The 18924-nt window shown below is 47.0% G+C and overlaps 1 protein-coding gene across 5 annotated transcripts in view; it reads right to left on the bottom strand.

Moving 5' to 3' along the window:
• The window catches only part of TRIO (trio Rho guanine nucleotide exchange factor), a 290433-nt gene that overhangs the window by 150572 nt on the left and 120937 nt on the right, over positions 1-18924 (bottom strand). For all 5 annotated transcript variants that reach the window (XM_084781263.1, XM_084781260.1, XM_084781259.1 and 2 more), the window contains exons 7-10: positions 18627-18818; positions 11026-11157; positions 5597-5827; positions 579-701 (exon numbers count right to left, since the gene is read on the bottom strand). In XM_084781263.1, coding sequence (XP_084637389.1) covers positions 579-701; positions 5597-5827; positions 11026-11157; positions 18627-18818 — 678 coding nt within the window. The remainder of the gene's footprint in view (positions 1-578; positions 702-5596; positions 5828-11025; positions 11158-18626; positions 18819-18924) is intronic.

Raw genomic sequence — 18924 nt, 5'->3', positions numbered from 1 at the left:
TCTCTGCAGCCCTGGCTATCCTGGAACTCGATATGTAGATAAGGCTGACCTTGAACTCAGAGACCTGCCGGCCTACAGGCTAGCACCACCCCTCCAGGCTTAAATGACTTCTTTGGAAAGCAGCTTCCCTCCACTTCCTTACAACAATTACACCTGCTTCTGTGTGACTTTTCCAATCAAAGAGCCATACTGCCTATCAGTGTCACAGCTAACACTCGAACTCCACAGATCCCGTGCTCTGAGCCCCCTCCACACCAGACTCCGGCTTCCCAAATGCACAATTAACAGAACCGGAAATAGACAAGCCGAATGCCAGGGTTGTCACTGCAGAAACCTCAGAAGAGCTGTTGTTCTGCAACTGTGCAGTGGAAGCCAGCACCCAGCCTAGTAAATACAAGCTTGTTCAAAGTCACCCCAGTTTACTCAGGATAACTCACTAGGTCGATTTCTAACGAGTCATGAGCACATCATCCTGAAATTAATTGAACCTCCTACACCTAGCAAAGGCTTGGTCACCCCAGGTTTGTTCACACTGTGACTTCCAACCTGGCCATGGGGCATTCAGGGCGCTGCTGTACCTGTGCGACTTCCTCGAAGTCCTCGTGACGTTTCTGCAAAGCTCTGGCTCGGTGAAGGGATTTGCCCACACCAGTGTGTTTGCTCAGAAATGCTTCTCCGTGATTCTCGATCCAGTCCAGCACCTGAACGGAAACAACCACAGTGGCCATAAACATGGCGTCCACTCTGCTCATTGGCTGGGCCTATCTAGGAAAAGCTCACTCCATTTCAAATTCTACAGCAAACATAAAGCAAAACAAAATCAATTTAGAAGAGAGGCCTGAATACTGATTTAATTCGCTCAGTAATTACATCTTACATCAGCTTCTCTACTGGGACTGTAACCAGCTTTTATATTAAAAGAGAAAATTATTCTATGTATAAACATTGCACATAATGATGATTAAATTAAGTCTCACCTTACCTGAAGCACAGCAGAGCCAACAAACTGACTAGGTTTTGTGTAAGATATGGTGCTATGTGGGGCCAGGTAACCTTTGTAGGTTCAAAGCCTCATAACTCAGGTGATTCAAGCTGAACTCTGCAGTGATGTGGTTTGCTTTTTATTTTATCTTTTTTATAGAAGACTCCAAACACAGAAGAAAACCCAACACTAACATGCCTCTGTGCTGGGCAATGTACCCTGTAAACTGTGAGATGGTACAACTCTCCCCCAAGGCTACTGTCTCTTTAGCAAGTCTAGGTGGATTTTCCTTCTTGACAAGATCATGGATTAACATATTTGTTAACCCACACAACCCTTTCAGTTTAAATACAAAAAGACTAGCAAGTGAAGGAATTTTATCACCCCAGTCCAGCCAGCCATCTCTAATCACAGTTTATGTGCCCAAAAAAAAAAAAAAAAAAAAAATCCATCCCCACAAACAAAGCTGGTATGGGTCTGTCCTCCCACAAGTTGAAGAACAAGTCAAACTAATCTTTTTTCCTCAGCTACCTGGCTCAGAAGCAGAAGGGGAAAAAAAAATCTACAAGGCCAATACCACCCTCTTCTGTGTGCACAAAGCAGAGTGTGGGCATGCATCTTTCCTGTTGATCAGTACCCTCTAGTGGACACAAATGACAACTCCAAGGTCGGGGCACTAAAACCACACAGGCATCCCTTAGATACTTCAGCCAAGTGTGCAGCAAACTGCTGATGGGTTGGCCTGCCCCCTTCCGTAATGAAAAGGGCATCACTGAAGAGCGACGAGCTTGGCCATCATGACGGTAAGGGCTCATATGGACTAATGCTCGTTCTGCCATCTGAGCATGGGCTGTCGAAGCAGGCCTGGCACACTGCTGCTCTCCCGTTGAACGAGGAGCCGGGGCAACCATCAGGCAGTGAGGGCTACTTTGTGGAGAAGCCAGTGTGTAGGGTAGGAAGGAAGGCAGCCCCCCAAGCGTTTTTCTTAAGCTCTTGCTACTGCCTCTTTTGGGGTTGGCACAGCTGACAGGCAGATGCTGTCAGGAAGGAAATGAACTGCACTCCTGCGACGGAACAATTCAGACTACTGGGGAGAAGTGACACTGCCAAAGAAGAGCCCCACACTAGGTTAGAGCCGATCAGTGGGCACTGAGGACAAGCCCCTGGCACTTTCTTCTCTGCTTTCTTCTTCTCTGCCCACGGTCCCAGCACCTAATACCCCAGGCTTTGAGGACTCGTGTCTCTCAGTGATTACCACTCTAGGAACTTGTGAATAAGTACTAAACCTTGTTGAGGAGGATCAAGCCTCACAGGCCCCTTCCGTGTGTGCACAGTTTTGGAAACACTTGCACATCTGATTATTTATTGGAGGTGCCCAGACTTCACTGCAAGTGTCACATGCTCACGTGTTCTATTCTTTTGAATCTGTATCTACTACCCGTGTGCAGTGTGTGTAGACTTTCACGGATGTCCCTCTTAAGCTCGAAACAAGGCTCCAGGAAGTGAACTCAAGTGAAACACTTGAAATGCAGAGCCTGACACCACAGACCTGACTGCCTGGCTATGAGAACATATGATGACCCCGCAGCATCTACGTGGAAGGAACGCTTCCGGAAGGTACAAAGGGTAATTCCAGGCTGATGCTCACACGTGAGGCTGCCTCGGGCAAGCAGTCTTTGAAGGGAGAGGCCCCCCTACCTGATGAGCATCTGGTGTGGCCTCCCTCAAGAGTCTGGGTATGTGGGGCCATATGCCTCATTGTGTTGGATAACTGAATTCCAACAAGCTGAGAGCTGGGCAAACTGGACAGGTGAGGCAGAAAAAGGAGTCTGAGAGCATCTCACTTTGGATGCCTTCCCAGACTGCTCACTTCCTATTAGAACGAGCGTGGGGCAACCCACACAACTGCCTTCACATAAACACACTAAACTAGAGCACAGGAGTAAATGAAAACACAGCCAAAGAGCAACACAATTATTTGTTGTTTAATGGAAATAGGCGTTCCCTGAGGTCTACTCAGTAGGAAACAGAAGAAATGAAAAACGTATATTACGTGACTGTCAGGAAATGTGGCAAAGGTCTTGTTCAAGCTAACAATGCCAAAGGTAAGAGCAGCTAGAAGCCAGAACTTGTGTGACCACACCCTTGACAGCATCCCAAAGTGCTTCTGTACAAAACTATGGGAAATTAACCAGCCACTCCCCTGTGGCACAGTCCCTGGGCACCTGCAGGAGTCTGGCCAATGCTCCTATAAGGATTCTCCTCTGAGAGAGCCACTGGCAGGAAGCAGGAAACATTCCTTTTCCACATTTCTTTTTTCTGCAACATATTTGCTGATGCTTTTTCATTACCCGAAACAAGTAAAACACTTATGGGATTGCTCACTAGCTCACTGTATTCCTATAGATTATTTTCGTCGGTGTAAATCTGTCTTCAGCTAGTATCTTTCTAAAATGCTGCCAGGCACCAGCCAAGGACAATACGTGCAGTAAACTTCAAACCCCTACTCAGATCTAGCCAATGGTCAGGACATTCTCCACAGTTGAGAGGAGAGTGGGGTCTGACTGTCACACGAACTCTGGTGGCCCATATTGGACCACGTCCCCTGGATGGGGAGGCCTGGTGGCACTCAGAGGAAGGATAGTAGGTTACCAAGAAGAGACTTGATACCCTATGAGCATATACAGGGGGAGGAGGTCTCCCTTAGTCACAGTCATAGGCGAGGGGAGTAAGGGGAAAATGGGAAGGAAGGAGGAATGGGAGGATACAAGGGATGGGATAACAATTGAGATATAATATGAATAAATTAATAAAATATATTTAAAAAAATAAATAAAATGCTGCCAAGGATTGTTTTGTTATTCTGTTTTCGGCTTAATACTCTGCTAAATTTGACAAAAACTCCGGTATCAATCTCCTGAGCTTCAGAGAAGCATTTTTGGTTTTGCTGCTCTACCGTGAACACAGGTGTTTTGATTCATCTTCCTGGTTTTGAGCTTTGGCATCACAAGTCAGCCCTACAAAAAGATTCCCTGCTTTCATTAGCAGGTCCAAACCATTTCAAGTCAGCAAGAAGTACTTCCCTTAGCGGCCACATCTTTGTCTGTGGGATGTGCTCCGGAGCACTAGTGTGTGGTGAGGAAACACGTTCTCCTCCTGGCATTCAACCTAATATTCTGTAAGTGCTGGTTTAAACAGGTGAGCTCACAATGGTGGCTTCCCACATAATACGTGCTGCTTTCACATTCCAGTACAGAGCACTCGGTGCCAGATCAGATAGTTGGACCCGGAGGCTCTTCTGAAGGGCTTCCTTCTGAGGGCTACCCCTAACCGCGGTCCCAGCAATTCCTCCTGCACCACAGGGGTCCCAAACAGCCAGGCAGAGGCCACCATGTTGCTGCTTCCTTAGGGGGAGAACTGGGGTCCCTGTTACAAAGTGCACTGGCTCACAACTGCGTCACCAAATTGACCCAAGGGACAGGAGATGTACTTAACCTGTCCTGGCTTGCAAGTATATCTGAACTCTGAGGGAGGAGAATTGGTGCTTTCACCTTGGGGTACTTATAGTCTCTCTCACAGGGCTGCTTAGGGGGCTGGCTCCACCCTCTTCTCCCCCAGATCTCCATTCTTCCCCTGGCAATGAGTGGTAACAATATCAGAATGACCACTGCTGAGGTGGGCTGTGGTGGCGCACGCCTTTAATCCCAGCATTTGGGAGGCAGAAGCAGGGGTGGGTCTCTGTGAGTTCGAGGCCAGCCGGGTCTACAAAGCAAGTCTAGAACAGCCAGGGCTTGTTACACAGAAACATCCTGTTACAGAAAAAGAAAAAAATAATAATTTCTAAGGCAATTTAGATACATGATCTTTAGAGAACTGAAAAATACAATCAGACAGCACAGTAGGTGAAAAGTACCAGGTGAAAGGTGACAGAAACTATCACAGGTATTGTCACGTCACCAGATTGACACTAAATGATGTCCACAGGGAGGCTCTTCTAGAAGAACAGTTTGCAGTGTGACCCTTCAAACTCCAGGCAGAAAGCCAACCTAACTCTCGAGTTTCCTGGGGAGATGGAAGTCTGGCACCCCAGAACCTGCCTGAACCTTGCATAGGAACGGAGAGTGGTCTGACCCCAGGACAAGATTTCAGGCCAGCCTTCAGGATGCTGCAGCACTACAGATACTCAGATACCTGTGTCCCCAGGATTCACACATGGTAACCCCTGTTTCCATTAGTTACCTACTGTCATAGCTCCCCTAGCTTTAGGTCTTCAGCAGCAGACACAGCAGGATGAGGACCCCAACTTACTCTGTTTCCTCCTACCAAAGTGACTACAGAGGTGGCTGACTATTCAGAAATGGGCACCCATGAAAGCCCACCTGGCACATAACCGCACACCTGATATATACACCACTGGCGGCGGCACTATCTACCTCGTAAGAACCATGGCAACACTTAAAGACAAATCAGCACTATTCTCACAAGTCAACAAAACTGAGAAGAAGCAGTTATGGCGTCAGCAGAGCTCAGAGCGAGTGGCTGAAAGCATCAGGTCACAGTGTCACTGGACGTGAACCAGGACCCAGAGCTCCTCCGAAGGGGGCAGACACCGACCTGCTGAACGTCCTGCTGGAAGACGCACAGCTGCAGCCTCTGGTGCAGCCGAACCTTTCGGTGCTGCCAGATGTTCTCGAGTTGGCGCTGGTGGTGCAGCACCTCATGGATGACGTCCAGGACGTGGTGCACGGCCTTGGAGTAGTTGGCAGAGGCGGTGAGGGAATCGGAGCTGCCGGGCGTCAGGGGGCGCTGGAGCTTGTCCAGGAGAGACTTCCCGTCCTGGCTCACCTGCTCAGAACACGTGGGAGAGGTTATTTGGGATGTACAGTTTGCCTAGGCTGCATGCAGATCCTGCGAACAGATGCATATATGCTACACAAGACCACCTGCAACCACGGGTAAATAAAATAAAATGTAAAACCATCGATTACCCAATAACATCATAGACCCAAACATTATAAAACACCAGGTTAAAATAGACTTCCGATAACACAAAGCAAGAGACACTGTTCTCGGTCTCTCCATATTACACAAATCACCAGGCTTTGCTATGGTGACTGTGAACCAAAGCTTACCACAAGAGTTTTCTCTTGAGCTATTACAAGCAAGCTTAGCGGGTCACCAGTTTTGATGCTGGATCATAAACCACAGTCAGACAAGTGGCTAACTAACACCAGGTAAAAAGCAAACTTTCTGATGGACCCAAAGAAGAACTTTATTTTACAAAATTGAAACTAAACTACAAATACTACCGTTTGGTATATTAACTTTAAAGACTTTTTTTCTGATTAGAATGCCACTGTGGTGTTATATTGTGGCAGCTAATTATCAAACTGCAATTAAAACAAAACGTCTAGACTGTCCACAGAAATAAAAAAGGGGAGTTGTATGTGGAAAATAAACAATGTGTTTTTCCCATCTGGTATTCTTCAGGTTATAGAAAAAGTCACCTGATGAGACTACATGGGGGAGTATGTACGCAAGATGGGGTGTCTCAAAAAAAAAAAAAAAAACCTTCAAGACCTTCCTGCTCAACACTCCCAAACCTAAAACCCCTAGGAGTTTTGTCAAAGGAGCAGACGGCAGCCGAGATGGCAGCTGACTCAGAATACAGAGGAGCTTGGAACAGTTTACCCACGGCCTGCACCTCCCAGCACTGCAGATTAGAGACACAGCAGCTTTCCATGCCTTTGTGGGAATAGTGGACGGTTCTTATAGCGGCCTGGAGACTGCAACTCGTCTGACACATCCTTGTAGCAAAACTTAAGTAACAGTGACCAAGTAAGAGAGAACCCTGTTCACCAGGTTTAGTGCCAGCTGAAAGAAAATGCGGTAGGCCAGCAGGAAATGCTATGTATGCCCCTCTGCAGAGACTTGGGGGGAGACTGGGGATTCCTATGAGACAGTGGGAGGCTGGGCACTCTGTTAAGAAGGGCATCGGAACCTAGTGAGGACTGCCCTTTCCCCTTTCTCGATCCTGTACAACACCACTGATATTTCCGGCAACACAACGACCCTGTTTACAGAGCAGAAGGCACAACCTTTTGAGAGCCACTCACCACCACACCACCACACACCCCTGCCTGCTCCTTCTCAGGATGTACACCCCTGATGGAACCCACCTCCAGTGTTGTCTTTCCTGGCTTTATTCCCAACAGGCTTACATACAGAATGCCTCATCTCTCCTAGTATAGATGCATATACTGGGGTGTTTATAAACTGGAAGATGCCTGGTCATCAGTCACCGTTCTATTGTATCCAACATACTATAGCACATACACTGCTTATGTACATTTAAATGATATGTGAAAGATTAAATTATCTACACATTTTACTTCAGGTTGAGTCAATAGCCCTGCTCTTGCTATACCCTGGGGTGCTCTGTCTTTTGGGACTCAACAGTTGCACCAAATTACTGACTTCTCACTGAATTTGCCCTAGAAAGATTCCCAAGCTCCACCTTGTTCCTTAGTGCAATGCAGCACATGATTGGAATGCAGCAGCAGTACCTGCAGCAAGGCCCCTAAGGCTGAGGGCCCCCCTCTAGAAAGTTCCTGAAACAAGTCCGCCCTCAGGGATTTTACAAGAACAATTCTACTTCAGTTAGCTGGCATGGACTTGGTACTTAAAAAGTGTTATTTAAGCACAGTAAACAACACATTATATCACATATATTTCATTAACTTAGAGCAAAATGTCCATGCCTTTTGGAAATACAGTAACACATGAAAAAGTACACTATGGGCTTTATAAAGACAGCACAATAATCAGAAGAGATACATGTTAGCAGCAACACAGGCAAACAAGACAAGAACAAGACATATTTTTAAATGTAAAAGAAGTAAACATCAAGTTGATGGTATTCAGCAAGTGGTATAGTCTGAATATCCCTAAGTACAGAAGTAAGAGATGCTTTAAAGTAAGAGGTGCTCACCAGCCAAGGACAATACGTGCAGTAAACTTCAAACCCCTACCCAGATCTAGCCAAAGGACATGACATTCTCCACCGTTGAGTGGAGAGTGGGGACTGACTTTCACACGAACTCTGGTGCCCCTATTTGACCACGTCCCCTGGATGGGGAGGCCTGGTAGCACTCAGAGGAAGGATAGCAGGCTACCAAGAAGAGACTTGATACCCTATGAGCATATATGGGGGAGGAGGTCCCCCTCAGTCACAGTCATGGGGAGGGTAGTAAGGAGAAAATAGGAGGGAGGGAAGAATGGGAGGATACAAGGGATGGGATAACAATTTAGATGTAATATGAATAAATTAATTAAAAAAATTTTTAAAGTAAGAGATGCTTTAAAGTAAGAGATGCTTTATGCTGTTTCTAGGTGACAGGCATCCAGGGCTCCAGCCCTGTCCCACAAGGCAAAGCAGCTGGGAAGAGAAAGCCAGGCTTCATTAGCAAAGAACAAGATTTTCCACAACTGTTTAAAGACCACACTGGCTCAGTTCTCAGTCTGCTCTGTTGTCCTTGGAATATGGGCCTATAGAACCTGATAGGCAATTGAACCACATTTTGAAAAGATAAACATACTATTAATTGTGCATGAACTAATATGGTTTAATACCTACATGAGTTGGGAAAATGCAACTACTGACAAAAACAAACTGTAACTAAAGATAAATTTAAACTTACCATGTCAAAAGTGAGTTTGTTCCTTGTTAAGAGGAAATTTGTATAAAATCTCTACTGGTGTACTTCCTGAGTACTTCCTAATAACCCAAACAGCAAACTCGATCATGTGGACCCCAGTGAGCTGCTCTGACAACACACCCCATAGACCTCCTGGGGCTGGCCCAGCCTAGATCCAACACTTGGTTCTCCGTATTTCTCAGTGACTCAGATTCTGAGTGAGAGCCCTGCTTCTCTTGCCCAAATGGGACACACGCAGATTTCACTGATCAAGGCTTTAAGACCAGCCAAGACACAAAGAACGAACGAACAAACAAACAAACAAACAAACAAACAAACAAACCCTGGGAAAGGCCAGTGAGGCCAAAGGAATGGTGTCAATACACAAGTGTCAGGAAATGATGGTCCAAAGATGTAACAGGGGCAAAATACACATAACTATTTAACCTAGCCTAAGACACTGGTACTCCTTCACAGCTTTGTGAGGTGACAGCACTACTGCAGGGACTCAAGGCTAACAGCATCTTCTGTGATTCGTTCAGAGCCCTGGCATGAGGTCAGGGGGCCTGGGCGTGACTTACCTGATATATCCAACTCATTACAACAGAAACAAGAATAATGTGGGCACAGACCAACTAAAACAAAGTAAAGCAGGTGCTTAAGTTTTTTAAAAAAAAGTCAGGTTTCCTTCATCAAGCTAGAGACTAAACAAACATAGATAGGTACTGTTCTTTAAAGACAAAACAAGACATATTTTAAAAGCAAAGAAGACAGTGAGACACTGAAGAAAACCTTATAGAAAAAAGCTCTAGGAATTTCTGCCCCACCCCTACCTCCTGGAATATAACCATTATCACAGGGACAGACTATACTGGCTAGGTTTAGGTCAACTTGGCACAAGCTGGAGTCATCTGAGTGGAGGGAACCCCAGTTGAGAAAATGTTCTGAAAGACTGCGCTGTAGGCAGGGCTGGAGAGATGGCTCAGTGGTTAAGAGCACTGTCTGCTCTTCCAGAGATCCTGAGTTCAATTCCCAGCAATCACATGGTGGCTCACACCCATCAATACACTCTAATGCCCTCCTCTGGCATGCAGGTGTACATGCAGATAGAACACTCATATAAATAAATAAAATCTTCAAAGAAAAAAGACTGCTCTGTAGGCAAGCCTGTGGGGCATTTTCTTAATTAGTGATTGATGTGGGAGGGCCCAGCCCATTGTGGGTGGAGCCATCCCTGGGCTGGTGGTCCTCGGTTCTATAAGCAAGCAGCCTGGGGAAGCCATAGGGAGTAAGCCACTGAGCAACACTGCTGCTCGGCCTCTGCATCAGCTCCTGCCCTTACACGCCTGCCCTGTCTTAGTTCCAGCTCTGACTTCCTTCAACAATGAACAGTGACACAGAAGTGTAAGCCAGAGCAACACTTTGCTCGCCAAGCTGCTTTTGGTAGGTCTGCCAAAAATCTGTACCACAAAACACAGCACAGAAGCGGGCAGCAGACAATGAGACATGGGTGCATTCCGACACATAATGTAGTACCTTAAAGTTCACAAACAAAATGTTACATTCCGTGTCTGGACCTCCATGTCCTCACATCTTGAATGTCTGCTCCCCAGCTATAGTACCATGGGGGTGCTCTGGACTCTAGAGGTGGGCTTAGGAGGTTAAGAGTAGGTCACCAGGAGTAGGTCTCATAAGGTCATGACCTGGCCATGGCTCCAGCTTCGGTGTCCCTGCTTCTTGTTTGACACTAACATGAGGAGCCCTGAGCCCTCAAGCGCCACAGTAAGCCTTGTTTCTGTTGGGTGTTGTGGTCACACCTATGTAACAGTAACCACTGCACTTGGGTGTCTGTGACAGCAAAGCTCTGCGCACTTGGAAAAACAGTGAATGCTTTGTATCCCGGAGCATGAGGCTGCTGCGTGGTTCCTTCCCCTCTAACAAGTGTCTCCCATGAATGGTAAACTGAGTTTGACTAGACTACATAACGAACTCATGCTGATTCCCAAGTACAAGTAGACAAGAAGGTTGGGATTTTGGACCAATTAACAGATTAAAAATATAGGCATCCTCATTTCCCAAAGTCTCAAGCCATGCAAAGACTGCTTTCTGTACGCCATCAGACCAGGCATCATCGCAGGGGTAGCGGTTGGGGCTGGGGGTCCTGAAGCTTTACTTTTCCTCTTGCATGCTTCCAGGAAGTACCCCCCCCCACCGTCACACCCTGTCTACCAGAATCCAAATGCTGGGTGACTACAGTTCAACAGGACACAGAACTTTTCCTGAGCTGCCCACAACTTCCACTTTTGCAGCCTTAGACCGATGACTCTAGGTAAGATACACCCTTACCTCTGAGTAAGCGAGGGTGATGTGCTCGTAGATGCCCTGGTGGTGATGGATGGCGTCCTCCAGGTCCTGCAGCTCCGAGGGAAGGTCTACCTCACCACAGGCCTTACACCACGAGTCCACATTGCTCATGTACTTGGAGGTTAAAAAGATTTAAAAAAAAAAAAAATTATTTCTAAGGCTCACTAATCATTTAGGTTGAAAAGGGGTGGGGGTGGGGGGACATTTTACAACACTGTTTTGATAGGTGGTGTAACTGAGGCAGAGTGTTAGCAAACAACTTGGCTGCGTATCACTGCAAGTGGCTGCTCTGATGCTCCACTCCATCCCTAGAGGTTGGAGGCAGGAGGAAGATGGGTGCTGCTGGTTTCAGGCAACTGCAGTTAACGCCAAGTCTTGGTGGGTGCTGCTCACAGCCGCAGAGCAACACTGCCCTGCCTTGTCTGTGTGTTCTGTCCTGCTTGGCCTTCCCAGCCCACACCAAGATCCTGTAGTCTGCTTGCCTTTCACTCAGCAAAGGATGAAGCCCACTCTTCCCCATGGCCCTCTCGGGACCACGAGGGCTGAGTGGCAGGGTTAGCTTCTGGGGGGGGGGGGTGAGGGCAGACTGCAGCATTACTTTTCCTTTTACATGCTTACAGGAAAGACGGAGCACCTCAAACCATGCAGCTGAGGCTGGGCAGGGCAGCCAACCTACTCTGAGCTTCAAGAAAAACTATAGGAGCAGGAGGAGAGTGGGGAGGCAGCTGTGATGCTCAGCTTGGGCTGCTGACACAGTGCCACTCTCATCTCACTTTTCCCCACTGCCATCCTCATCTGTAGGGTTCATCAATAGTGATAAATCACTGCCAAATTTCCCAGGGAGGATGCTATCAGAATCCTTCACAGCCGAGTGTCAGAAGTTAAGCACAGAAGGCCCAATTAAAGAGGCTAATTCAATTAAGCCAATTAGATGGCAACACAGTCATCACTCTCCTTCAGGCCAATTCTTCACAGCTCTGTGCTCAGCAGGGAAGGCAGAGGGTGGGCAGCTGGCAGAGAAGGCGGGCAACTCTTGGGTACAAGGAGAGCAAACTTTGAGTTAGTCCCAGTAACCAGGAGCTTCACGCAGACAGTCACCCACGTACTAACTGTTCACGAAACCCCTGCATTATCACTGTTGGCTCATAAAGAAGCTACATGAAAACCCCAGAGTCTGAAATCAGGTCACATGGCAGTGTCACCAGGCAGCCTTTGGTTTCTGGTGGTTTCAAGCATCCCTCAACCACCACGAGACCCAGGGATTGTAATTTTCATCGGCTCTTCAATGGTGTCTTCCTAACACTCTCCAGGCAACAGAGGGCACAATATAAGATGGCGCTAGACCTCTCCGCCCGCACACAGGACTGCCCCTGGATTTTCAAGTGTTTCTTGGGTAGCATGCTCTATAAAGGTCACCCACGACGGCTGGACACTGCTTAGTAATTGTCACTGGTGCTTCCTTCCCTCTTCCTCCGTTCTCACACTTACTACCAAATAGTAAGTCACTGTGAACCCTCCTCAAACATGAGTAGGCTGGAGCTAACCACCTGTACAAATAAGCCATCAGGTCCAAGTCAGCAGTTAGCTCCTAGACAACGGCCACTGCCAAGCATCCAAACACAGACCTACAGTGTATTCCTAATTAGAGGTAAGTCACTTCTTATGGCACAGGCATTAGTTAAGGCACTACACTGGTTCACAACTTAATGGGAAACACCATAAACTCTTAAAATAACAAAATACTTAAGTTGTATTTCAAGAAAAATTTCCAAGGTCAATTCAAAGATGGTTTGAAGTGGGCTTTTCAAGAATGGACATGCAGAGAGGAAGCCAGCTCAACTATTCTCCTTGCAAGACGTACCGCCTTCAGGGAAGAAACAGGACACCATAATGAGGAGTGCAAAGGAACCTGAAAGCTCCCATCCCATGCACAGTGGCCTCTGCCTGGCCCTGCTGCAGGCAGCCTGGTGGGCTGCCCACATTATTTTAAAAGTTTTCTTTATGCAAAAACTGATGCCATGTTTCAGTTTCTGTGTACCTCAGGTAAAGGCTATAATCAGAAGCAGGGTGCACTCCAAGACACCCAGGACAGGCCCAGATCCCCACCACAGGCAATGGGAAAAAGTAAGACCAGGGAATAAGAGAGAGCAGGGCAGGTAGGGCCCCCTAGCACAGGCAAAGGGAGAAAGGCAGAGCTTCTAACACTAAACAAATATTTCAAAGTTTATTTTTTTGTGTGTGCGCATTGGTGTTTTGCATGTGTTGATATTTTGCATGCATGTATGTCTGTATGAAAGTGCCAGATCCTCTGGAACTGGAGTTACAGACAGTTATAAGCTGTCATGTGAGTGCTGGGAATTCAACTCTGGTCCTCTGAAAGAGCAGCCAGAGCTTTTAGCTGCTGAGCCATCTCTCCAGCCCAAGGTTTTTTTTTTAAGTGCTGCTGAGTGGAAGATAAAAAGGAATTTAAGTCAGACACTTTGCAAAGCCGAGTCTAACGGGAGGGAGGAGTGACTGACACAACTTCAGAACGGGACCTTGAGTCATTACCCAGCAGACTAATTTACTCTAAGCGTGAACCTCTGGAGCTTGGATCCTCCAGGCAATTTACTTCCTAGCCACCCTTCCCTCAACGTCCCCTTCCCCACCAAACCAGATGCTTGGAAGACAAAGGGACTGAAGCAGTGTGGACTGTGAACTATCTGATTATTCCTCAGAAGGGATTTCTCCACCTTTGGAAAAAAACCAAGTGGCTGAACATGAGCTGAACACTCGTGCATAAACGTCAGGATCCCCTTCCATCCTGCATCGCGCGCTGTTTCTAGATAACAACTGCATCCCGTTATACTTTACTTTTCTCTCCTCTGACCAGGAAGTCACCGGGCACGTGAGCAACACGACACGTGTACCACCAATCTGTACTGAGGCTCCAGTACAGAACCTGCAGGAAGCAGTTCAACAAGCTTGATGTGAGCCAAAATACGCCAGTAATCACTCCACGTGGCCAGCCTGCTTCTTAATATACTATTGTTTCCATATATAGCTTTTATCCTAAATCCTTCCCATTCCATGAAAATACTGTTATTACCACAAATTAAGAATTAAGGCTAGGCTCTGAAGAAAAGCATTCACAAAGAAGGCTTATTTAAAAGGTAAAGTTAAAACGGGAATATTCCTTTGGAAGTGGTTGTCTATTCTTTTTAATTATTTCCCTCAGACTCATGCCTAAGTCATCCAAACATATATTCCACAAGAGGACATCATGTATACATCCACTGCCCTTTGTGTTCATACACTCTGTGAGTATGTGTGTGCATGCGTGTGCATGTGCGTGTATGTGCTGGCTTTTGCTTCCCTAGGCTCGTGTGTATGAGTATGTGTGTGTTTGCATGTGTGTACGTCTGTGCGTGTGCTAGCCCTTGCTTCCCTAGGCTCATATGTGTGTGTGAGTATGTGTATGTGCATGTGTGTATGTGTGTATGCATGTGGTGTGTGAGTATGTGTATGTGCATGTGTGTGTGTGTGTGTGTGTGTGTGTGCACGCGCTGGCCCTTGCTTCCCTAGGCTCCTGTTGTTCACCCATGCACACACCAGCCCAGCAGGCCTGCAGGCTGCCGAGGATTCCTGTCTCTTAACTCTTAGCTTGCCCGAGGAGTTTCCAGGTTACAGACATGCACTAATGCATCAGTCCCCTATGAATACTGGGGATGTGAACTCAGATCTGAGCTCTTACACGGCAAGTGCTGTACCCCAGCAAGCCGTACCCCAGTCTTGTAAGAATATACATCATTTTAACAATAAGTGCTTCCTTTCTATACATCAATGAAAGTGTACTTTTATATGATTATTAATGTACATGCAGAGCAGTTTGTTATTCTGATGAGTACCGACTCAATCACAGACTTCAACCCAAGCCAGGCCGAGGAGCGTGGGTCAATTCTGTCCTACAAACTGTTTGAAACAGTTACATCTCCAGCCCCATTTGTTCCACCAGGTTGACCTGAAGGACAAAACGAAGCCGTGACCTCTAGCCTCATTTCATTTTGTTCAGAGCTGCATGAATATCCGAGAACTACTGTTTTGGCTGTTAAAACCACAGAAAGCAACTGAAGTGTGCTAGCTCACTGTACATAGGTGGCTCGGCACAACCAGCACAGCAGCCATGAGCCCTGCTCTACACACTGTGGCTGGCCATGTGAGCTAGTGAGCTACGAACACAAAAATTTAATTTTCCTTTAGCTCGTGTTTACTTTTATTATAATCTTATTACTTAATTTTATTTAACCTTTAGTGGCTTCAGTTGCCACATGTGGTGACAGGCTAGCACATGGGTCAGCAAGCGCTAGGCTATTCCTAACACTAAACTCGGAGAGTTTTAAAAATAGTAAGAGTCAAGAAGTTTTAATTTGCTATTTAAAAATGTAATTCCAAAAATACTTGCTATGGAATCTTCCTAATACAAAGGGAGTGCCTGGTAATACATACCACACGACCAAGCTAAGTAAAGGTAGACCCCTGGTCAGTATCTACTATAAAGTCACTAACACCAGATGCTCATCTCCCTGCCTACGAATTGACACTGGGACTGGGCCATCAGAGGACATAAGAACAGGAGAGAATGATGGGGATATCTTTGGAAAACATAACATGTGAAATATCATTCTTGTGGACTTATGTCATTGGTAAACACCAACATAAGAGCTCACGGAGGCAGAGGAGGCATGCTAAGCAGCCCACTGGGGCCTGTAACTCTACAGGGGACCCTGCATCCATCAGCTAAGCCATTATTTGAGCTATGTCCCCTAACCAGATTCAAGTTCTTTGTGAAAATTCTGGATGAGATTCAAAGAGATGACTGCGATGGAAACCTCACTCACGGTGCCCACCTTTCTGGTCCTCTCCGGATATGCTATGAGCATAAGCGAAGGCCACCAAGCTTGCTTCTCTGACTCGGTGCAGTCCTAAGAATTCCCCTGGGCGTCTCTTCAGGGGGAGAGAGTAAGTACCCGGCTGCTCCTCCTGCACGTGTTGGGTGTCTGGGCACAGTACATGTGCCACACCCAGGGCCAGGACACTTGCAGTGCCCAGTCTCCACCAGGCCCTTCCTAAGCTTGGCTGTGCTTCCTTCTCTGGCCATTTTATGCACAGAGACCTGGAGTTTTGCGAGGCTCTTACAGGATCTCATGGGTTTCTGTTTGATCCTACAGTCTTCTAGTCTATTTTCCTTCAAATTAAAAAATTACAGTCATTCATTTTACCCAAACAACAACCTTGGGCTCTTTCAACTTTGTTGTATGTTTGGAACGTTTAGTAGTTAATCACGGGTGAGGAGATGCCCGCATTGCATGCCTATTTCTAGATTATTTTTAAGCAATCAGAGCAGCAACTGTTCTCCTGGGTTTATTCACAGTTCTGAATCCCTCCATAAAGACTATAGACTATTTGCCATTACTGCAAGCCAGTTACACACTTCTTCTAATGTTCCTACCGTCTCTATGAGCCTTTCTGGAGCCCACCCCCCACCCCCCACCAGCAATTCATCATCTCTTGGCTTAGGAGGCTGCTAACAGCCGCCCAGTGTGGCGATTAAAGATGACCCAGGTAAGGGATTACACAGTTGCCTTCCTCTAGCTGTGATGTCAGATGTTCAAGTGCATCTGCTCTGTACCCTAAGCAGCAGAGGTAGCCACAGGGTCATGAGGAGCATGCTAGTTCATGCCAAGGAAGAGTCCTGTTACTCTAAACCTCGTTAGGTGTGTGGGTTTTGTTTACCTTTGGTCACAGGATCGGTTAAGCGAGATGATAGCGTGAGGCCTGAAGGCCTCACTCACAGCTTTTATATGATACATTAGGATGTTTTTCCTGTTTATGGGCCACCAGCCTCTCTCCTTGCTTCACACTTTAAAGGTTGAGATCATTGCTAATTACTGTCTTGTGCAACACAAGACTGCTTGCTGAAATCTTGGGCAAGCCGGGGCCTCTACTTAGTTTTATTGACAAATTCGCTCATCAACAGAGACTGGGTTGAGATGAAAGAGATACTTTTTCCTTCTTAGAACCACCATGCCGTCAGGGAAAGCCTTAGAAAAGTAGCCTCTCCCTTCAGAAGCCAGAAAGCTATGGCTGTAAGGAAGGCCCCAGCCACCTCTGCCCTTGACAGTCTTCACAGTGATAAGTCCCTGCATGTATGTCTTGGAAAGGTGTTTCGTCGACAGCACACTCCCTGCAGTAAGGTTGGAGTCACAAAGCAATCTCTCATGTCTGCTGCCTTCTCAGGGTCTTTTCAGACAGGCGTGCCTGTGCTGAGGTGAGGCATTATGTAGGATCTACACACTCTCTCTCTTAAACAAGATTCTTTCAAGTTCAGCCCATGAAGTCAACGTGGGGCCAGGATCTACATCACTTAGCAGCAGTACGCAAACCGCCTGTCCAAAGCCATTCCCACAGAGCCCTTGCTGGTACAGCCTTCCCATGGCAGCAGCAGGGTACCAGTGAGCACGCCAAGCGTTACCAAAGAACGTGAGTGGGAAGGGTGCTGGTGTGGAGGGGACGCCCTGAAATGCTTTTTCTCTGCTAAGAGGAAACACAGTTGTTGAAAGGTTGGGCTTGCAGCCAGGCATACATCTGAGGGACACAATAGAAGGCCCAGCCAACTGTGGAGACACACAGCTGGCTACCAAGAGCCATGAGCATCTCCACAAGACCCTGACGTGGAAGCTACTGAGAGGCATTCTACAGCTTGCAGTATCCCACTGCAGATAATAAAGAGAAGAGAAGGAGTGAGGAAGGGAAAAGAGGAAGGGGAGAAGGAGCAGGGCAAGTAGAGAGGAAGTGGACAGACGGAGCAGCAGCCACTGCTCACGATTACGGGCCAATATTTCTACTAGTGAGAAAACCTGAAACCTGAAACTTCCAAGCCAGACAAAAACAGTTTTCAAAGCAAAAATTTCAGAGCATTTTGGATTTTCCAACTATAGATGCTTAATCCATACAGTCCTTATCAGAACCTTGAACTCCAACCAATCCCCATGGATTTCAGGTAAGGGATACATACCTTGTATTTATCACACACCAGACACTGTAGGGCACAGAGACAATGACTTGTTCTCATGCTCTAAAATTATCCTCCAAGCAAGTTCTTGTTTTCTTTTGTTTTTTTGTCTATTATACACACAACACACACACACACACACACACACACACACACACACACACACACACACACACAAATCCTGAAAACCAAAAACAATGTTTTGCACACATGTAATCATAGCACTAGAGATAGGGGAGCAGGGGTCTTGCCCATTTGAAGCAGGATTCATGACACAGCAAGGCTCAGGCCAGCCTGAACTACACAGCCAGGGCCAGCCTGGATTACACAAAGAACTCCGTCTCATTTGCATAATGAATAAGCAAGCCAACAAAAACGTAGAGCCGAAATGTGCAACCACCTAAGCTCTCACAGCAACCAGTAAGACGGCGCGGATTTCTATGTGAAGACAAGAGATGGCAGGGGAAATTCTCTGTGAAGATGGCTAAGAGTCGGTTACAGACAGAGAGGGCTGGGGGCTCCAGGCACTGACCTTCTCAGCCTTCTGGTGGAAGATGGAAGACATGTCCAGCAAGGTACTGCGCTCGTCCAAGGCCGCCGCGAACGCCTTCCACTCCTGCTCCAGCTGATTCGCAATCTGCTTAATCTGCTGGGAGGCGTAGTGGCCTGACTCCACCAGGCGGTTGGCCACTGACATGATGCGGTTTATATTTACATATACGTTCTGCAGAGAAGGCAGAGGGAGAGGCTCACTGAGGGGGTGCAGACAGGAGACTCCTCCCTAAGAGGCGCAGAGACCTTTGTGGACAGCCTGCTAACAGTTCCTCAGT

The sequence above is a fragment of the Acomys minous genome (assembly GCF_964271855.1).
Source record: "Acomys minous genome assembly, chromosome: 5".
Classification (NCBI taxonomy): Eukaryota; Metazoa; Chordata; class Mammalia; order Rodentia; family Muridae; genus Acomys; species Acomys minous.
This window is presented reverse-complemented; position numbering and strand designations above follow the sequence as displayed.